The sequence below is a fragment of the Brachyhypopomus gauderio genome, chromosome 7 (genome assembly GCF_052324685.1).
Source record: "Brachyhypopomus gauderio isolate BG-103 chromosome 7, BGAUD_0.2, whole genome shotgun sequence".
Lineage (NCBI taxonomy): Eukaryota > Metazoa > Chordata > Actinopteri > Gymnotiformes > Hypopomidae > Brachyhypopomus > Brachyhypopomus gauderio.
In genome coordinates this window covers 19,384,034-19,402,702 of record NC_135217.1, presented here as the reverse complement: position 1 = coordinate 19,402,702, position 18,669 = coordinate 19,384,034, and the positions used below count along the sequence as shown (strand labels likewise).

Sequence of the window (18,669 nt, the reverse complement as noted above, 5' to 3'; positions counted from 1 at the left end):
AGTATAATATTATATATACTGCATATATACTGCATTTCATATGAAAGGTAATATCAGTCTCCAAGTTCTAAAGTACTTAAACTTCATCACAATGCGTTTTATAAAGCTTTGCAACCTCTGACGTTTTTTCCATTCAAAGCAAGCCCTTATTTTATAAATACCACTGTATGTATTGTGTATTGCACCACAAGTGGTTGGTCACATCCTGGTTTCTATTTGTCGTCCTAAACCGGTTTTGGCATGTAAGCTGATGTTTTATGTGGTTTTCTTCCGTTTATCTGGACTTTGACACTAACACACTTCAGTCTTTTGAGTGGTTTATTCATCTCGATGTCCGGCTGGTGTCAGGATGCCCCACACGTTTCTCCTTTCTGGAGCAGTAATCGGTTTTGTGCTTTGTCACCTTTTTGTAAAGTCCATCTTCGAACTATCTGGAGTGTCACGTCAGTTTATTAAAGCTGAGCAGCGTTTTCCCCTGGAGCTTAACATATCATCTTGGAAAACAGGTATGTTCAAATAGGAAGCAAATTTTTTATGAGCAATTGAGTTAAGTGTACTTGAATGGCTGGTTTCATTAATTTTAAAGAAGTTTTTAGGTCATGTTTATGCATTATCAGGTCTGGGAAACAGTCTATATTTCTAACTGGATCTGTAATGGTTTTCTTACTGGAGCTCTTCAAAACATGGTCAAACAAGTTCAGTTTGTTCAAATTGCAGCTGCCAGATTTCTCACCAGAACAAAAGAAGGATCACTGATTTTACAGCATATTACAGAACTGGCATCTAGATACTATTGTCTAGAAATGCCTAAATTGACTTTAGGAGTTGATAAGCAATAAGCAATTGGGCAGCATGGTGGCTTGGTGGTTAGCACGTTTGCCTCTCAGCTCTGGGGTCTTGGGTCCAAGTCATCTGAGTGAAGTTTCCATGTTCTCCCTGTGTCTGCGTGGGTTTCCTCCGGGATCTCCGGTTTCCTCCCACAGTCCAAAAACATGGAGGTTAGGTAAATTGGCAGTCCCAGACAAATTCTCCATGAGTCTCAGTCTCTCCCTGAGTGTGTGTCTGTCTCTCTGTTCAATAAAAACAAGTTGTTGTCTGAGTGTGTGTGCATGAATGTGTGTGTGCCCAGTGGTGGATGGTGCTCTGCTACTAGGGTCTGTCCTCTCTCCCTTTCCTGCACCCCATTCAGTCCCCCAGGGGGCTGTGGATCCCGGTAGAGAGTACGCTGTGCGCAATTGGCTGCCGCTTCTCGCCGGTGTGTGATTGATTGTCTGTAACGTAGCTGTGTTAACAATTGTAAAGCGCCTTGGGTATCTAGATAAGGCGCTATATAAATCGAAACATTCATTCAAAAAGCAATAAAAATCCAAGCAGTCTTCTCAGACCATGCCAGAAAATCATAAGCTAATTCAAGCAGCATTTAGTTTTTATCTCGCTTAGATGGCCTCAACTGTTATGTGTCACAGAACCTTAAAAGGTCCTCACTTAATTAAATGTTTCAATGTCTGATATGTGACCTGCCTGTTTCTGCAACATCATTTAAGAGTCCACAGTCTAAATACTGCTAAACTTTCTAGACGAGGTGGCGAAGCAGCTGTTTTCGAAGGTGCGCGTGTTGTGCTGGATCATGACACAACCCCAGAACCTACAGAAGAAAACCCAGCATGTCCGTGCCTCCTGGGCCCGCCACTGCAACACGGTGCTCTACGTCAGCTCCGAAACCACCGACTTCCCCACTGTGGGGCTTAACGTGTCAGAGGGTCGTCACAATCTCTACTGGAAGACCATCCGGGCGTTCCAGTATATCCACACCCATCACCTGCATGACGCCGAGTGGTTCCTCAAAGCTGACGACGATACGTTCGTGGTGATGGAGAACCTGCGTCACCTACTGTGCCAGTACGACCCCGAGAAGCCCGTCTACCTCGGGCACAAGTTCCGGGTGTTTATCCAGCAGGGCTACATGAGCGGCGGTGCTGGGTATGTGCTCAGTCGAGCGGCGCTACAGAGGTTCGTCCAAGGCTTCCGCTCGGGCCAGTGCCAGCACTTCTCCTCGCTGGAGGACATGGCCATGGGGAAGTGCATGGAGACCATGAAGGTCAGGGCGGGCGATTCAAGAGACGAGAAGGAGAGGGAGACGTTTAATCCCTTCCCTCCGACCAGTCACCTCCTCCCGCCTGACAACGGAAAGCAGTCCTGGGGCTACAGTTACTACCCTACAAAAAAAGTAAGCACTGTGTCAGCCAAGGTTGTTATGCATGTTACTGTGGCTAGATGTGAAACATTCTAGTGTATTTTAACTGTAACATGTCCTGGATGGCACACCCTTAATTGCACACTGATAAGCACGGCTTTCGTGTTTGTTCTTGTACAATAGGTGTCATCTCTCCATTGTGGTTATAGCACCTTGTTATTGATTAAACTCTGTTTGTGTTCACAGGGTCCAGGATGCTGTTCAGATTATGCAATATCTTTTCATTATATCAGTCCGATAGAGATGTATGTGTTGCAGTACTACACCTATTACTTGCGTGCGTTTGGATACAAACACAGGTTCAACCCAGTTGTCTCATCAAACTGTACCCTGAAGTCCTGATTCCCTCACTTTACAAAACGGCTACAAATCAAAACATGGATACACACAGAAAATGAAACGCTTTCAGTTGAAATAGAGACTTTTATTTAAAATTGATAAGCATTTGTCTAACTGTTTCAATGTTTGTTATTATGATAAATATACTTGTTTTTTATAAAAACTAGAAAAGATTGTATTTAATGTAAATATGTGAAAATATTAATGGATCTAATTAAAGCAAATCAGAATATATCTAATAAAATGTGAAGATGTGCAGCATTGAATACCACAAGCACCAATAAAATCAGTTAACTTACAGTCTTCTGGACTCTTAGAGAATTTCTGAATTTGTACTGAAGAATCAGTAAAAGTTTAATGATTCTGAGAAAATGCAGGATTGTACAGCTGGATCTGGTGGAATGATTTGTAGGTAGCTGTGAGGTCTTTCTAGGACAGCACACACCTGCTCCTCACGCAGAGATCAAGGCAGCATGCTCGGGCCAGTCATGGTCTGGCAGTTAGGGAACTGGACTTGTGACCAGAAGGTTGTGGATTTGAGTCCCAGGCCATGACTGAAGTGCCCTTGAGCAAGACACCTAACCCCAACCGCTCTCCAGGATCCTGGCTTGGGCTGCAACTAGTGTGTGTGTGTGTGTGTTCTCACTGCACAGATGGGTAAATGTAAATGTGGAGGACTAATAATAGGGTGCGATTGACAATATCTTTTACAGTAGCCCAAGCATGCTTGCGAGGTTCGTCTGAATGTCGGCGTGTGGCTTCTATGACGTGGCGGTATGAACAAGGCACAATGTAACTCATGAATGACGATTTCTGCTTTCATCAGGGAAGATGCTGTCAACTCCATGCGAGTCATTCTTTCCTACTGTGGAGACAGTAACCAGGCACCAGGGGCTCACCAGATGGACACCGGGCCCTCTGAATCTACCAAACACTATAATAATCATGTGATTCGCACTTCAGGAAAGATAACAGAACACCACAACAGGGAAACGTGGGACACTGGAACATCTTATTAAACACGCATACCGATCCATCCCTCATAAGCCCACTTTCCTCCTGTGATGAAATTACGTGATGACAAAGATACAGCTGCAGCAGGCCATAATCGGTATTGATTAACCTGTCTCGCAGGATTTCCGGCAACTCGTCTCTGTGTCAAACCGGTTCCGGTTGCCATGGCAGCCTCCGTACCAAAACCGGCTGCACAAGTTGACCTTGGGATCGTAGTACCACTTCACCACGTACTGCCGACAGGGCCCGGGATCCAGCGACTCCACGCAGCGCTCCTCTGCCCAGAACAGAGACATCGCATGGTCCCAGTGGCACTTGCTGAAGGACAAATCATGGCTCTTAAACCAGTCTAATTTTACCAGTTACCTTGATGGAAATCATCCTGAACTCGTGTCAGTGGTGGCTGGGTCTGATGATCCGGACGTGGGGCTGTTCTCTCCGGATGGATGCCGTGTGAGGACCACCAGAGGTCATCCAGGATGAGAGGGTCCTCTCTGGATGGTGGGGCCATGGTACCACCCGTGTCCTCGAGGTCCGGCAGCACGTTTGGCTCTCCCCGTGATCCTGGCTGTGTCGGGTCAAGACAGCGCTCACATCAGCCTGCGGGAACCCTCAGCTGCAGTTTCCGCGCGGGATGTTTTATTCATTTGTTTGCTCTAGCAAGTTTAAGTGGTTAGCACTGACAGCCCCTGGCCCAACAGGGACACGGTTCTCTCTGACATTCTAGTTTCCTAACAAATAGCCCATCTATTATTCAGTAGTTTGTGATCAGTGCTTTGAATGGGCCAGTACTTACCAGTAAGCAGTACTAGCCCTTATACTATACATTTTACACTTTGGCATACCATGACTATTTGCAAGATAATGATATAATGTCCATTTAAATCATGCCTTTAGTTTACACCAAGCAGAAACAAAGCATGGGTTGCTTAACCTGAACAATCAGACACTAACCCAAAAATAAACAATCAAGAACATCAGAATGGTTCCCCTACCAAGAACAGATAATGCAGGTCCAAAACTGAAACCAAACAAACAAATGAATGTAACCTAAATCAGAAGTACGGTGGCCCAGCACGTTACCAGTCTAAAACAGTAAATCCCTAATTGATTCACACCCAATGCATATCTCGTGCAGCTCATCCCCAGTATCTCTCAGATCTCCATCTACTCCACCTCCAATCGTACAATGGACCATAAAGGTCAAATTTGTAGCAGTGAGAGATGCTGTCTCACCTGTGTTCTCACCTGTGTGCTGTGTTCTCCATCAAAAGTGTGTGTTTGCGGGTGCTTCCAATGTTCCTCAGGTTGAGAGGTGGTCTCAGAGATCGGGAGAAGGTTGGAGTTGAATGTCCCACTGAATAGCAACTGATCACTGCTCTCACATAGCTTTGAAAGCAGCTTGCCCTCAAGTGCTGGATCAAAGAGAGGACAGCAGACAATGGAAACATGCCACGAAGACACTCTGATATGATTCTACCACCATGGCTGTGACCTAGAATGTTATGGGTTCAAATCCAGCTAAGGCTTCAGAGGACTTCTACAGCCTCCTAACTGTGGGGGGAGTTCCAGTGGGGACTCTTCATGCAGTTCGAGCAAAATGGCTAACTTATGACACGCTTCTGTTTCTCATGTTTTCGCCCTGAATTAGACCAGCTGACTTTCACATACCAGGAAGTGTATTGAAGTCGTCGACTGGATAGATGTGATCTTCATCTGGGTCGGATGCTATCAATTCCAGCTCTTTCTGGAAGTCTGCGTAGAGGGGGTCACTCTGATTCATAATGGCGATGACAAACGTTTCGATTTCAGCGGCGTGGGCGTCCTTCACAGCATCCTGCAGGCTCACGACGTCACGTTTGTCGGCCTGCCCGTCCGTTAGCACCAACGCCACTTTCCTCACGCCAGGACGCGCCGAGAGGAAGAGCCGATTGGCCTGATTGATGGCACTTCCTGTGTAGGTGCCCTCCCCCATGTAGGGCATTCTACGCACTGCTGCTTTAATGTCGTTGCTGCTGGATTGGTGGTCCAGGCTGTTGACAACCACAGCCAAGTGACTGAAGACCACCACGCCTACGTGCGTCTTGTTGGGACTGACAGACACGCGGTCAATCAGAGAGTTCACAAAGTCTTTCATGATTTTGAAGTTGTCTGGGCCGATGCTCTCCGAGCTGTCAATCACAAACACCAAATCCAGGGGACTAACTCTGCACGTCATTCCACAACCTGAGACACAGGACGATATCCTGAGGGTAAAACAGGCCTCTGCACCGATTTATTGTCCATGTGTTTTTTTTCTTCTTCCACACATAAGCGATTTGCACACAATCCATGGAAATAAGGCGAATGTCCAATTTACTCACCACAAATCGCTTTAATTAATTTGACAACGTCTTCCCTCTGCAAATCGCAGGAAGAAACTTAGGAAGGATGAGACAGCCGTCTAACATCAATAATGTAAACAAGCGTTATTGTCTAAATGACCCAGTGCCCTGATTACACTTACAGTAAGTCCTGGTTCCCCTTTTGGTCCTGGTCTACCCTGTTATTAAAGACACGTTTGCATGTTAAGCATTTAGCAACAATAAGCATAAGTAACTTGTGAAAATTTTAGAGGTTTCAAATGTTGTTTTGCACTTACAGGATCTGATGGACAAAAATGACTAGACATGAATGAAACTTAAGATAACCTAATTAGCATTATGTGAATAGGTTTTTCCTTAATTGTTAGTCACATTAGCATTTGACTGTACTTAAACCCTATACATTGAGCGGAAGGAGCGTTGTCCATCTGTGTTTACATCCGTCTGCGTCTACGTGTGTGCGCGTGTCTGGGTTTGCCCCGTATGTGTTTGCGTTCGTCTCTGTTAGTCTTCTAACCTGTTCCTTGTCTTGTTGCACCTCGTACATGGTACCGTCTATGTATTTAAGTCTGTGTGTCGTTGCCAGTTGACTCGTGTCATTAGTGTTTAGCGCTAAGCACTATCGCTACTTATTAAATAAACATTGTGACATCTTGTTTCAGCGTCCTGTTACAGTAGCCATGATTACCAAGACCTTAAATGGATGAGCAGGCGTTATGGTCCTTACCGCTGGCCCCGTCTGTCCGGGCTCCCCTGTTCTGCCTTGGTCCCCTCTGGATCCATGTTCTCCCCTGACCCCACGGTCACCCTGCAAACCGTGCAGCAGAGTTGGGGTCATGAGGTCGGCTAATGGAACTGGACATGCTCTGACACTGCAGCCGACTCTTACCTTCTGCCCAGGAAGCCCCTCTCCTGGGGAGCCTCGGGGGCCCGATAATCCCTGGAACCCAGCGTCTCCCTGGACAAAATGGCCATCGTAAAAGACAAATATATTCAGCTTTTAAGGACAGGCAGTGGCTATGCCACAGATAATTTATCACTACAAATCTGTCACCAAGAAGGACAGTTTCTTAACTCACATGTTCTGTTTTTGTAATATAAGAATACAATTTATATTTATGTTTCAGTTTTATTTTTATCCCATTATTATTTTTGATTTTTTTTTTTCTATTTTTTGACTTTATTCTATTTTGCATTTTCATATCTTTAAAGCCCTTTGTACAACCACAGTGTACAAACGATGCTTTTCAAATAAACTTGCCTTGCCTAGAATGTCTGGGGCAAGTTATGAAGTCAGCGCCGCAGGTGTATTGAGTGCTGTACCTTTGGACCTTGTATGCCCTCTCCTGGCAGTCCTGGTGGACCAGGCAGACCGGTGCGACCGCCGGAGCCCTGCACATTAAACCAAAACCAACACGTCTGCTGACATTTCTTCTCCATTTAAATGTGTCCTCAAACTGCGATGGCACCTATTTATGGGCAAGCGTGCGTGTTGTATGTTTCTGGAACATCCGAGAACATGAATGAGACAGAGACTGAAGCCTTTGACTGAAACCATGGGCATAACATCATGGGCAACACATTAGAGCTATCTACACTGAAAATGCTTCAAAAGACCACTCTCCAACAACTGGCAGTTTGGCCAGTTCAAATACGACTTAGTAATCCTGTTGATCGATATTGACAAGTCAGTGTAGAGATCTGTGTGTAACAGCACAGAGAGGGCAAGACCTCTAACTCGGGATGTGGTTAAATAAACAATGTAAATAAACAGGGTCAATAACCTTTGTGCCTGTTAATCCAGTGCCTGGTGGTCCCCGTGGCCCAGGAGAACCTGCAGGGCCTCTGTCCCCCTTGAACAGAAAACGCCAATAAGGAAACATCCTGGTTCTGGTGACTTAGGACAAGCGATGAATCAGTGTGAGGTAGAGCACTGAGATATAAGCATATGGCTGACAGTGGAGAGATGTCTCATAAAATCAACTCGGTCTTATTAGGTCTGAGCAAAACCACCTCGGATCTGTGCCAGTTCTTGATAAACGCTCTCCACTGGCTCACATGTTCATACCTTTGGTCCATCTAAGCCCCGCCCCTCTGGCCCGGTCTCTCCTATTGGTCCTGGCATGCCCAGAGGACCCTACGAATAACAGCAGGGACATCAACATGGGAAACAGCAAACACATAATGACATGATGGAGAAGGTTTAGGCTACAACTGAAGTCTAAGACAGAGGTGTGCTGGGGGAACAGGTGCACAGGAGCTGGAGAACCTGAACTGCAGATATCCAGCATAAATCAGTTAAAGGAAAACACGTATTTACAGGAGGTCCAGGGTAGCCGTCTCCCTTCTGCCCAGGGGCTCCCATTGGTCCTGGTAATCCTCTTTCACCCTTAAAAGAATAACAAGAAGAGATTCAGGTGCATAAGGGCATAACAGTTGTTTAACAGGCAGGAAATAGAGGAACAGACACTATACAGCATTCTGTAAGCTTCTGAAGTCCTAGGCCTGAATGACCACAGTACTGGCTCGTCAGCACTGAAACGCATTAATAAATGAAATCAAGTGTGTAAGAGCAGAAAAGACTTTAATCTGTACACTGCTCTGACACTCTAAGAAACCAGCTTCTGTCTGTGAAACTAGTGTAATTAAAAATTTAACTAGTAGTTAATGATCACTCTACCATGACATTACCATTTACAGCAGGAATAGGTATTAAGGTTTCACCTTGGGACCTATGATTCCTATTCCTGCTTCCCCGACAGGCCCTGAAGGTCCAGGTTGTCCGGGATCCCCCTATGGAAAACACACCCATATCTAAATTCATGTAAATCAGTCTGTTTGGTGATTATCTACCAATGCTTTAATGTTTGTAATGTTTGGTATATGGCCTGAAGGTATTAATCAGGGATAATATGTTTGAATTTTGGACATTTCAATGACCTTGGCACCTGGAATACCCCTCCCTGGTGGACCAATATGTCCTTGAGCTCCCAAAGCTCCTGGTATTCCCTGTTTAAGTAGAAACTTGTGTGAGGCAGAAATCAGATGAACGTTTCAGTTCAGATTTCCATTATGGAACTTGGGTGATTAGTCAACTCTTAAGTGTTTGGTTTTTGTATTGGTTTCACTGTACCTTGGGCCCGGCTGGGCCCAGCATCCCTGGAGGTCCTGGTAGTCCCCTCCCTCCTCTCTCACCTCGGTCCCCCTTACAGAACAAGAGACGTACCACCTCAGCGTCTCTTCTGTGCTAACACAACCTCATGAACGCATACGTTATAGTACGGCAAGTCTTTGTTTGTCTAGCTGATATATGTGATGTAGAACGTCACGTGCCTTATCTCCAGGAAGACCTTTACCGGGTGGTCCGTCTTGTCCTCTAGGTCCGGGAAAGCCTATCTCTCCCTTTATTGAAAAGACAATATTTATGTATCCTGTGCCAAAAGTTGCATTCATTGAGTGGTGCAGATAACGTGGTTGTTAATGTCATGTGAAGGTGCCAACCTTTGGTCCCACAGGTCCATCTTCCCCTGGCACACCTGGTTCACCTGCTGCACCCTGAGTGCCAGGATGACCCTAAGGCACGTCAGAACAATTTATCATGTTGGTTAAAAAATAAATAAAAATGCTTGGTTGGTGGGCAAAATTGCAATTTAGTGGCACTTCTTGAGTGCTTTTTCTCAAAAAATTGATATTTTCAAAATACAATTTTTTTCCTGTTTGTCAGATTATGTCTGAGATTACATTGCTCTACTGAGTTAGAAGTGCTCACTTTGGGTCCTGGTTCACCCACACTCGTCTGTCCGGGGGTTCCGCGTTCTCCTGGTAAGCCCCGATCTCCCTGCAAGCAAAAAGAACTGGTGTCTAATTTTAATAACTTGTACAGCAAGTCACTTTACTGAACACTTCACAGTTTCCCCACCTTCTCTCCAATGGTTCCTATTCCTTGGACCCCTCTGGGTCCAGGAGGCCCGGCGGGCCCCTGACTGCCCTGCAGATGTTGAAATGCAGCGTTGAAATGAATGAGATCAAAATACTGTGGCATGAAAAAGGTCACATTACATGATTCTAAACCTTTTCTCCTTGAAACCCAAATCCAGGAGTCCCCACTGGTCCAGGAGGACCTGAAGGACCTACGCTGCCCTGCACGGTGGAGACACGAAGGAGAAAGAGCATCATACGTTATGCATCCAGCAGACAGCCTCATTTTCATTATTGTCTCTTACCTTTTCACCCTTAATACCAAAGCCTGGAGGTCCGCGCACTCCCACAGAACCATTGTAGCCTCGCTCTCCCTGGGAGGCCAATGGAAACATGGACCTCATGTTCAGTATCTTTGAGGTTACTTACTCTGTATTGCCCTGCATTACAATTACAATGTTCATGGCTAGTTAATGCAATACATAGTATTACCACATGTGCTGCAGGTGCATCTAAAACTGCTTACCTTTGCTCCTGGAAGTCCCTCCCCTGGGGGACCAGGGAACCCCTGAGGTCCCAGAAACCCTGGTCGTCCCTTGATAAATACATACCATCACTAAGATGTATAGTTATTATATAAACTATTACATAAAATATTATATTTATTATACAAAGTATATACACAGATCATTTGGATTCACTAGCCGGGTTTCCATCCAAACCTTTCGAAAAAATAATTTCCAAGTTTCGGCAGAAAAAAAGTGAATTAAGCCTTGTTTCCATTCATTACAGTTATGCGAATAAACTTTAGATCACGTGAGAGGACGCCAAACAATAGTGGTTTTACGTCCATCTGGCAGTTACGCATTTTTGCATGTTGAGGTTTTGAAACATTTTTTTCTTTTTCTTTTCTATACATGGAGAAGTTAAATTCAATTTTTGCTCTCTCCAGAACTGTTTTTGTATGCATTTGCCATCTTTACATCGCGATCACAGAACTACATGACTTGAGGCATGATACGTCATCGTTTATGCGAAAAACCCTTTTCCATCCAGTTTTTCTGAATTTTGGCGATGCGATAGTCTAACTTTTCCACCTCCTCCTAGCGTAAAAATCTTTTTGCGATATTTGGGGCTTTTTTCGAATTTTGGACTTTTTCCATCCAGCTTTTTTCATGCGCATTTTCAAAATGCGCAAAAACTTGGTGGATGGAAAACCCTCTACAGTAAAACATTTCCACATTAGGGAAACATAGGGAAATGTGGATAACATAGGTACATACATAACATACATAACAGTTATCCCCCACTTACAGGTAGGCCTGCTTCTCCTATTCCGACTGGGCCCACTGGACCGGGCCTTCCCTGGATCCCCCTCTCCCCCTGTTACCATGACAAAGAGCTCGTCAGACAGAGCCAATTAAAGAGTGAAATCAGTGAAATATGATCATTATCATGGGTCGTCCTTTGGGTTACTTGGTCGTTTTTGACATTAATTTCTCTATATGAAATTTACAGAATTTCAAGAAAGTAATTTTGTGATAAGAAATGTAAAATGTCATATTTTGAGTGGGATATGAATCAAGTGTAATCTGTGTTTAGATAGTTCACACTATTTTACATGACTTAAAATGTTCTATTGTTCTATATGTTCTATCTGTTCTATTGTCCTATTTGTCCTATATGTTCTATTGTTCTATATGTTCTATTGTTCTGTTTTTTGTTCTATGTTTTATTATCCTATATGTTCTATTGTTCTATATGTTCTATTGTTCTATATGTTCTGTTTTTTGTTCTATGTTTTATTATCCTATATGTTCTATTGTTCTATATGTTCTATTCTATGTTCTTTTGCTCTATCTGTTCTATTGTCCACCCTAAAGTAAAATGCTGAATTATATTTTAAAACTCTGAAACACTAATTACCCAGAAAAAGTTACACTTACATTGTGATAAATGTAGTTCTTCATTTCTGACATGCATCAGACACTAATAACACTTGCTAGGGCTGAGATTGACCACAGTACCTTTGGACCAGGGAATCCGATGCCAATGTCCCCTTGAAGACCAACTGCACCAGGTGGGCCACGATCTCCCTAAACACAAATCACACGTGAACTAGTGAGAAATACTGTGGCCTTCTAAAACATATCAGTCATTTTTACACCAATTATTGCAAACCATGTTTCTGTGGAAATCTTTGAAGTTTAGTAATACAATCAAATATAATATGAATACCCATATGACCAGTTTCAAGTCAATAACATCACAGTATTGAACTCACTGGAGTATTTATCAACATAAATGTCTTTTGTAGTTTGGTGCAGTTTTTGGCAGTCACTCTTAGGTTTAATTTTACAGTTCAAGCATTTCAACCCCATCTCTCTAAACCATACATTTGTGAGTAAAACAGCCATTCACATGTAGGTGATAGAAATGAATTCTCTCTAATGAAACCGAGTTGTTGCAGTTATTACTGTTGGTGCATTTGTTGCTGCTGCATTGCTGAGGACAGCCCAAAAAAGAAATATGAGAGTGAAGTATCCACCATTTAATGACAGCACAAAGCTATCGTTCTTCTCACACTTCATCGGGCCTGGGTACAGTAGAAAACATCCATCAAACACTGAAAGCATGCTTTGTCCAGTGTCACTTGCACATTCCTATCGCACATAAATAGCGAGCAAATCTTGTTTTTACTACATGGAAAATCCCTAGAAATGTCAGTCTACAGTTAATCTGGCAAACACACAGAGTGTGATCAAAAGCAATACTGTGCCTATTTCTGCTTCATTCTGGGCGACAAGCACTTTTCACAGACAGTTCAGTACCAAAGAAATGGATCACAATGGTCTTACTTTGGGACCTGCCTGTCCTTCCGGTCCTTCGTCCCCCGGTGGCCCTCGGTGACCCTGTAAAACAGAGAGATGTATAATGTGCATTTCCCTCTAAGCATACTAACTGGTAACCTAAAAGCAAATGATATAATATACTGTACCTCCAAGATCGGTTCAGGTTTAAATCATATTCAGATGCAGTTATTTCAGTAAATTACACTCATGTACCATCCCAATCTATTAATTTGAACAGCCAAAAAGGAAAAGCCTTTTAGCCTAAATGCCTTGTTTGTAAGTGAGAATTCCCAAGCGAAACTCCAGACCGGTGTGTGGTTCTGTCTCAACACTAATCCTAGTGCACAAAGTCTGTCTCACAAAAATAATAATATCCTGCAAGCCTGGATAGCCTGTTATGTTATGTCATGAGATCATGCACTCACATTCCATAAAAGCATGGTAGAAGAACACGGTGGGGCGTGGCCATCAACTAGCGATGCTATAACAGCAGGACCGGTGTGAGGCAAATTACAGCATTTATAAAACCATCCATTAGAATTGGTTAAATATAAGTAATGCTTCTTATCGAAAGAGACGCACCTTCATAAAATGCACCACTCACAGACAGCAGAGTTGCTGATATAAGACAATCAAAGCAATCGCTGGAAGATACAGGGCAGGGCGCAGGACACAGACACTATTCATGGGAGGACGAGAACAAGCATCATGCACTAGTTTGGGTGAAGCAGGGATGTGTCACTCCTGAGAAGGTCCAGCATGCACACAGTGCTTAGGGGCCTCTGAGACAGTCCAGCGCCATGCAAAACATCGCCATTGAAAGCACAAACTGGGAGACACAAGCAGGTGGCTGGGATCATACAGGACTATATATATATATTTATATATATATATTACTACTATTATATATACACAAAGTTTTCAGAGAAACGGGACGTTTCACACAGAGGTCCTTCGTCAGCTGTGCAAGCAAAGTGTTTCAGATTTGTGAATATGAAATATGAAATGTTGATGTTTAAATCACCATTCATTCCTTGAGGTTCTAAAGTTCCAATAGTGTAGATCAGCTCTTTTTCTTTGAATTTCCTCATTTCATTGCTGCCATAGCAACTGGCTATGCAAATAGATATATCGTTAATACAATGTCCTTTAGTATTAAAATGCCTTGACACTGGATGTGACATATCCTTAATCCTGATGTTCTGAAGGGACTGAGAGAAAAAATATGTGGAAGCTTAACACTAAGGTAGTCCCAGTGGTGACGGGGCACTAGCTGGAAACTCCAATAAGCTTAAGTTGTGCTTCCTACAGATCCCACAAATGATAATATCAATCTTAGTCCAGAAGGAACAGTGAAAATACTGCACACACACACGCACACAGAGACACACACACACACACACACACACACACACACACACACACACACACACACACACACAGGATGTTTCAGACAGTTGTCCTTCACCAAGTGTGAAAAAGTACACTTCAAAGTACCAATTCTACATCTGTAACTGCAATATTTATAATATTTAATATTTACTTCCTGTGATCTTCATCATTCATACATATAAGGTGTTACTGAAATATGATACTGTGCCTCCTCTCCTCTGGTGCCCCTTGGTCCTGGAGGTCCCTGAAGGCCCTGCAAAGTCCCACATTGTACCTCAGTGATCCACCAGAACAGGACAGGTCTGCCACATGGCCTTAGATGCTGGTAGGCACACATACCATAGTTCCTCTGTCTCCAGGAGCCCCGCATTCTCCTATGTCCCCCTACAACACAACTTACTATGTGTGTGACTTCATACACAATGGCATTTTTGAGTCTAATAAGAAAGGGCATTCACATTTCTGCTGCTAATTGTGGTATATATGGTGAGAAGTTGAAAAAGAAAAGAGTCCTGAGCCCATTCAGTGACGTACTAGGAGTTAGATGTGTGGTACAACAACACAACCTACAGGAATGTTTCAGTGTGTCTTTTGCAAAGTTGGGCATTATAAATGGTCTTTTCTTTGGCCTTGGATTGACCAGATTGGTCTATTCTGGTTCTGTTTGGTTTATCTTTATGTTTTTCTTTTTTTTATTTATTTATGTTTTTCAAGAAGGAAATTCATATTAAAGGTCCTCCTTTAAGCATGATACAATCTGATACAGCAGGAAACATGACAACTCTTACCTTATCACCTTTGAACCCAGGTTGCCCCTATGGATGAGAAGAGGTGAAAGAGGCCATGTGTAGAGAGTGTAGAGACATGACACGTGTGTTAATAAGGGCAGTCATGGCCTGGTGGTTAGGGAGCTGGTCTTGTGAACAGAGGGTTGTGGGTTCGATCCCCAGACCTGAGGCCATGACTGAGGTGCCCCTGAACAAGGCCCTTAACCCTCAATTGCTCACTTGTATAAAAATGAGATTTAAAAAAATGTAAGTCGCTCTGGATGCCGTAAATGTAATAATGACACACAGCTCCGTGAAGTTTACCTCATGGCCCTCTAGCCCTGGACGGCCTTCAAGTCCGGGATCTCCCTAAGATGACAACAGAGAGGATTTCAAATTAACCTCCCATTCTGGGGTCAAGTCATAACAAGTTCAGTCAGAGGCAGCTAGACATCAAAGCTACCATACTGCATAATGTTTTATTTACATTTAAGGTGGTCTGTGATAGTCTGCTCTAGTCCTGATGTGTAGGTGTGTCAGTTTAAATTTCCAGAGACCTTAAAGTTTAAATGGCTAGACTGATGTTTTGCCCAGCACAGAAATTAATAGATGCAAGTAATCTAAATTAAAATGATAATTACAGCAAGTAACACATAGTGGTTGTTGTTTTTTTTTTTGCTCACCTTTGGACCTTTGGGACCAGGCAGACCCCCGTGCCCCTGCTCACCCTTTTTGCCCTACACAAATGACAACACAGGGGCTGTTTCAGTCCAGAGAGTGTGTGCTCATCTGTAGCGCTGCTGAGATGAGAAGACTCACACCTCGCAGATGCACGTTTACTCACCGGGCTCCCTGGAGGTCCTCTGTCTCCTTTCTCACACGAACATGCCTGGAGCCGTGGACACTGTAACACACCACCCGAAAACCCACCCGCAGAGTCACACCACAGGTGATGATGCATTTGTGATTTTCCTGTAATGTGACATGTCATGTGACATGCCGTACACTGCAATACTTACTTCTTCATTTGCCACTGATTTCTGGAAGGGAAAAAAAAAGAAATATAATGAAATATTAGAATGTATTTTAATGTGTCCCTGCTCCAATATTTTAAGCCCATAAATGCAGCATATTTTGCACAAAGATGGGAAGCATGTCTCACACAGCCAGACTCTGAGCCCTGAGGCATCACTATTGCACTGGGACACTTTAATATGACTTTCCAGAATACAGCACAGTCTGTTTTTGTGCAGATTGACTTTCAATGTCTCACAGCTATTCGTCTATATGGAATAGAAAATGTGATACAACCATTTACTGGTGTCTTGGTGCTGTTTGTAGTTTCCCCACTGTCAAGCATGTTAGGCTTCCTTAAATATATGAACCTTTATAAATAATCATGAATAACATAACGTCATTATGATTATTACTGTTGTTATTATTATCATTATGAAAATAAGTTATGTGTTAGGGGTTTGTGACAACAGTGTCATATACCTATTTTTTTATCAGTTATATTTTAAAGGTTGCGTTTTTGTTACAAGAATTCATTACAGAAACTTACAATCTCCTGATGGAGTCTTTCCTCCAGGTCTGAGTCACTGAGGCTGTGTACAAACTGTCTGGAGGGGGTGCTCGCCATGGCGCGCAGCTTGGCCATGTTGTCGCTGTGACGCCCCTTGTTGGATAAACTTATTGTAAACAGTTTAATGTTGTGACTTTTGGCCTCGGCGGCCGCTGCTATGACGTCAGGATTGCGAGGATGGTCGACACCATCTGTAATGAGGAGCGCCACCCTCACGTGCTCCTTCTTGGTCTCCCGGACGAACAGTTCTGTGGCGTTGCTGATTGCGTAAGACGAATACGTCCCCTGGCCGATGTAGGCCATGGCATCGACCCGGCCCAAAAACGTGTCCAGGTCGCGCCAGTTCACGAAACTTTGGACGACGGAGACGGAGCTGCTGTATTGGAGCGCAGCTAATCGCGTCTTCACGTGCCAGCCGGACACTTGCGTCTGCGTCACGAGACGGCTGAAAGAGCGCGCGAACTTCCTCTCGCGCTCGAAGTGGAACGCCAGAGCGCTCTCCGAACTGTCCAGAATGAACGCGACGTCTAGCGCACACAGCAGCACTGGGGATGACAAGAGAAATATTGTTCCACAGGCCAGAGGAAGAACATGCGTGGGACGTAATATGTTTGACAGATGTGCAATATCAGGTTCAAAAACACAAACAAAGCGCAAAAACTTCAGAGTATAGAAATTGTGTATGTCAAAGAAGACATACCGGTCTCATCGCTTGTCGAGATGTTGTTCGTCTTGGTTGCAAGTTTTGTTTTCTTCTGGCCTTCAACTTTGTTTGAAAGCATTAACAATGCTAAATGCAGCAGCAACCACCTTGACATGGTTGCCTTCATAACGAGCCTAAATAAGATTCCAAATTGGTTAAAATTAATATCCACTCCGTGTCCTCAGTCCCCTCAACCCTAAATATACGTTAATATATTATACTTGACGCATCATTACTTGTAACAGTAAAAACTATAGTTTAAAAAGTTTTTATTAGTCTATAGCATAATTAGATCCTAGTTTTCTTTTTAATTTTTTTCATTGTTCATCCTAGCTGTTTTTTTTTCAATAAAGTATTTTTGTGAAAAAGGTGTGCACTTATTGCAATTATTGTCTTTGCTAACTAAAGTTCTAACAAAATATATTTACAATTAAAATAATACTTAAACTCAGTCATTCACATGAAATTCAAGAAACAGAATCCGGTGCTTAATTGTGATCAGATCAATTATAAGACAATTAAACGAGCTCCGTGCGTATGTGTGTAAGGCAACCTCGAGTCCTCACTATACAATTTTACGTTAATTATAATATCGTTACTTAGTACAGAATACACAAAACAACGTGTAAAAACAATGCAGAGTCGATAATAATAAAGACTCGATAATCCAGTAACAAGTTATTAAGAAATTATTAAAAAGCTTTCCAAATGAATGAGGGCAGCAGGGTAGTGTTTTGAACTCTTACCTTTCATACCATGCAAATGCGTATTTTTACAGACGCGATCTCTCCGAATGCTCATACTCAGTGTAAAGCAACATCTTAAGTGTGGACAGTGCAGGCAGCATCGACATCCTTCAGTTATGACCTCGCCCTCGCATCCCTCTGACGACCGAACCGGAGACGTTACCATTAGACCGGCGGACTATAACGTAGAAAGCGTTTGACTCGCCTAAGGCTGTTTTGGGATTCGTATTGTGGACTCTTAAATATTGATAGCTTTTAATACAGTAAGAAACGGGGGAACGTGGCTGTGTTTATTCGAGCGTAGTATTTTCGTGCAGCATTAAATGACGTGTTTTGACACAATTGTAATAGGAAATTATTTACATTTACCTCTAATTATGTGGTAGCAAAGTACAATACATGCTACATGGCACAGGACTCGGTTTCGATGCCTTTAGCTCTAGTTTTTAGTGAACTGGGGCAGGATTTTAATTTCTTTATACCTTTTACAGCAACTGCTAGATTATACTCAGTCAATAATTTTGGTAGCAGGTGAGCAGGTGGCGAAGACTTAATCTGTACTCTAAGAGAGTGAAGACCTTAGACAAGTATCTGCAATGGATGTTTGCAATAGAGAAGGCAAAAGGAACAACAAACCATCAAAACGCTCCTGAACAGAGAGATAGAGAGGTTGGTGATCACAGTCCATTAGGCAGTCAGGAAGAGACAAGCTAGAGAAAGCTTCTTACCTATGTTC

The 18,669-nt window shown here is 43.3% G+C and overlaps 2 protein-coding genes across 3 annotated transcripts; one reads left to right on the top strand and one right to left on the bottom strand.

The window, feature by feature from the left end:
- The first annotated feature begins 203 nt into the window (after nt 1-203).
- Nucleotides 204-2,893, top strand: c1galt1b (core 1 synthase, glycoprotein-N-acetylgalactosamine 3-beta-galactosyltransferase 1b). Its single transcript, XM_077012355.1, has 3 exons — nt 204-506; nt 1,578-2,227; nt 2,441-2,893. The coding sequence occupies exons 1-3, from the start codon at nt 350-352 to the stop codon at nt 2,594-2,596; spliced, it is 963 nt and encodes a 320-aa protein (XP_076868470.1). The 5' UTR covers nt 204-349; the 3' UTR covers nt 2,597-2,893.
- A 123-nt stretch (nt 2,894-3,016) lies between these two features.
- Nucleotides 3,017-18,103, bottom strand: col28a1b (collagen, type XXVIII, alpha 1b). 2 transcript variants are annotated; one of them, XM_077012343.1, is made up of 35 exons: nt 17,934-18,103; nt 17,185-17,321; nt 16,464-17,029; nt 15,919-15,939; nt 15,744-15,803; nt 15,583-15,636; nt 15,224-15,268; nt 14,921-14,947; nt 14,472-14,516; nt 14,341-14,385; nt 12,747-12,800; nt 11,916-11,984; nt 11,203-11,271; nt 10,415-10,483; nt 10,194-10,262; nt 10,042-10,110; nt 9,890-9,958; nt 9,740-9,808; nt 9,472-9,543; nt 9,304-9,372; nt 9,104-9,175; nt 8,911-8,979; nt 8,695-8,763; nt 8,291-8,359; nt 8,039-8,107; nt 7,755-7,823; nt 7,294-7,362; nt 6,860-6,928; nt 6,698-6,778; nt 6,114-6,149; nt 5,971-6,007; nt 5,279-5,833; nt 4,844-5,022; nt 3,974-4,175; nt 3,017-3,884 (listed from the first exon to the last, which is right to left on the bottom strand). In XM_077012343.1, exons 2-35 carry the CDS (start codon nt 17,312-17,314, stop codon nt 3,712-3,714), a joined length of 3,489 nt encoding a protein of 1,162 aa, XP_076868458.1. In that variant the 5' UTR covers nt 17,315-17,321; nt 17,934-18,103; the 3' UTR covers nt 3,017-3,711. The 2 variants fall into 2 exon arrangements, with proteins under 2 accessions (XP_076868458.1, XP_076868459.1); XM_077012344.1 differs by having other exon boundaries at nt 4,856-5,022; nt 17,934-18,102.
- Nucleotides 18,104-18,669: the final 566 nt, after the last annotated feature.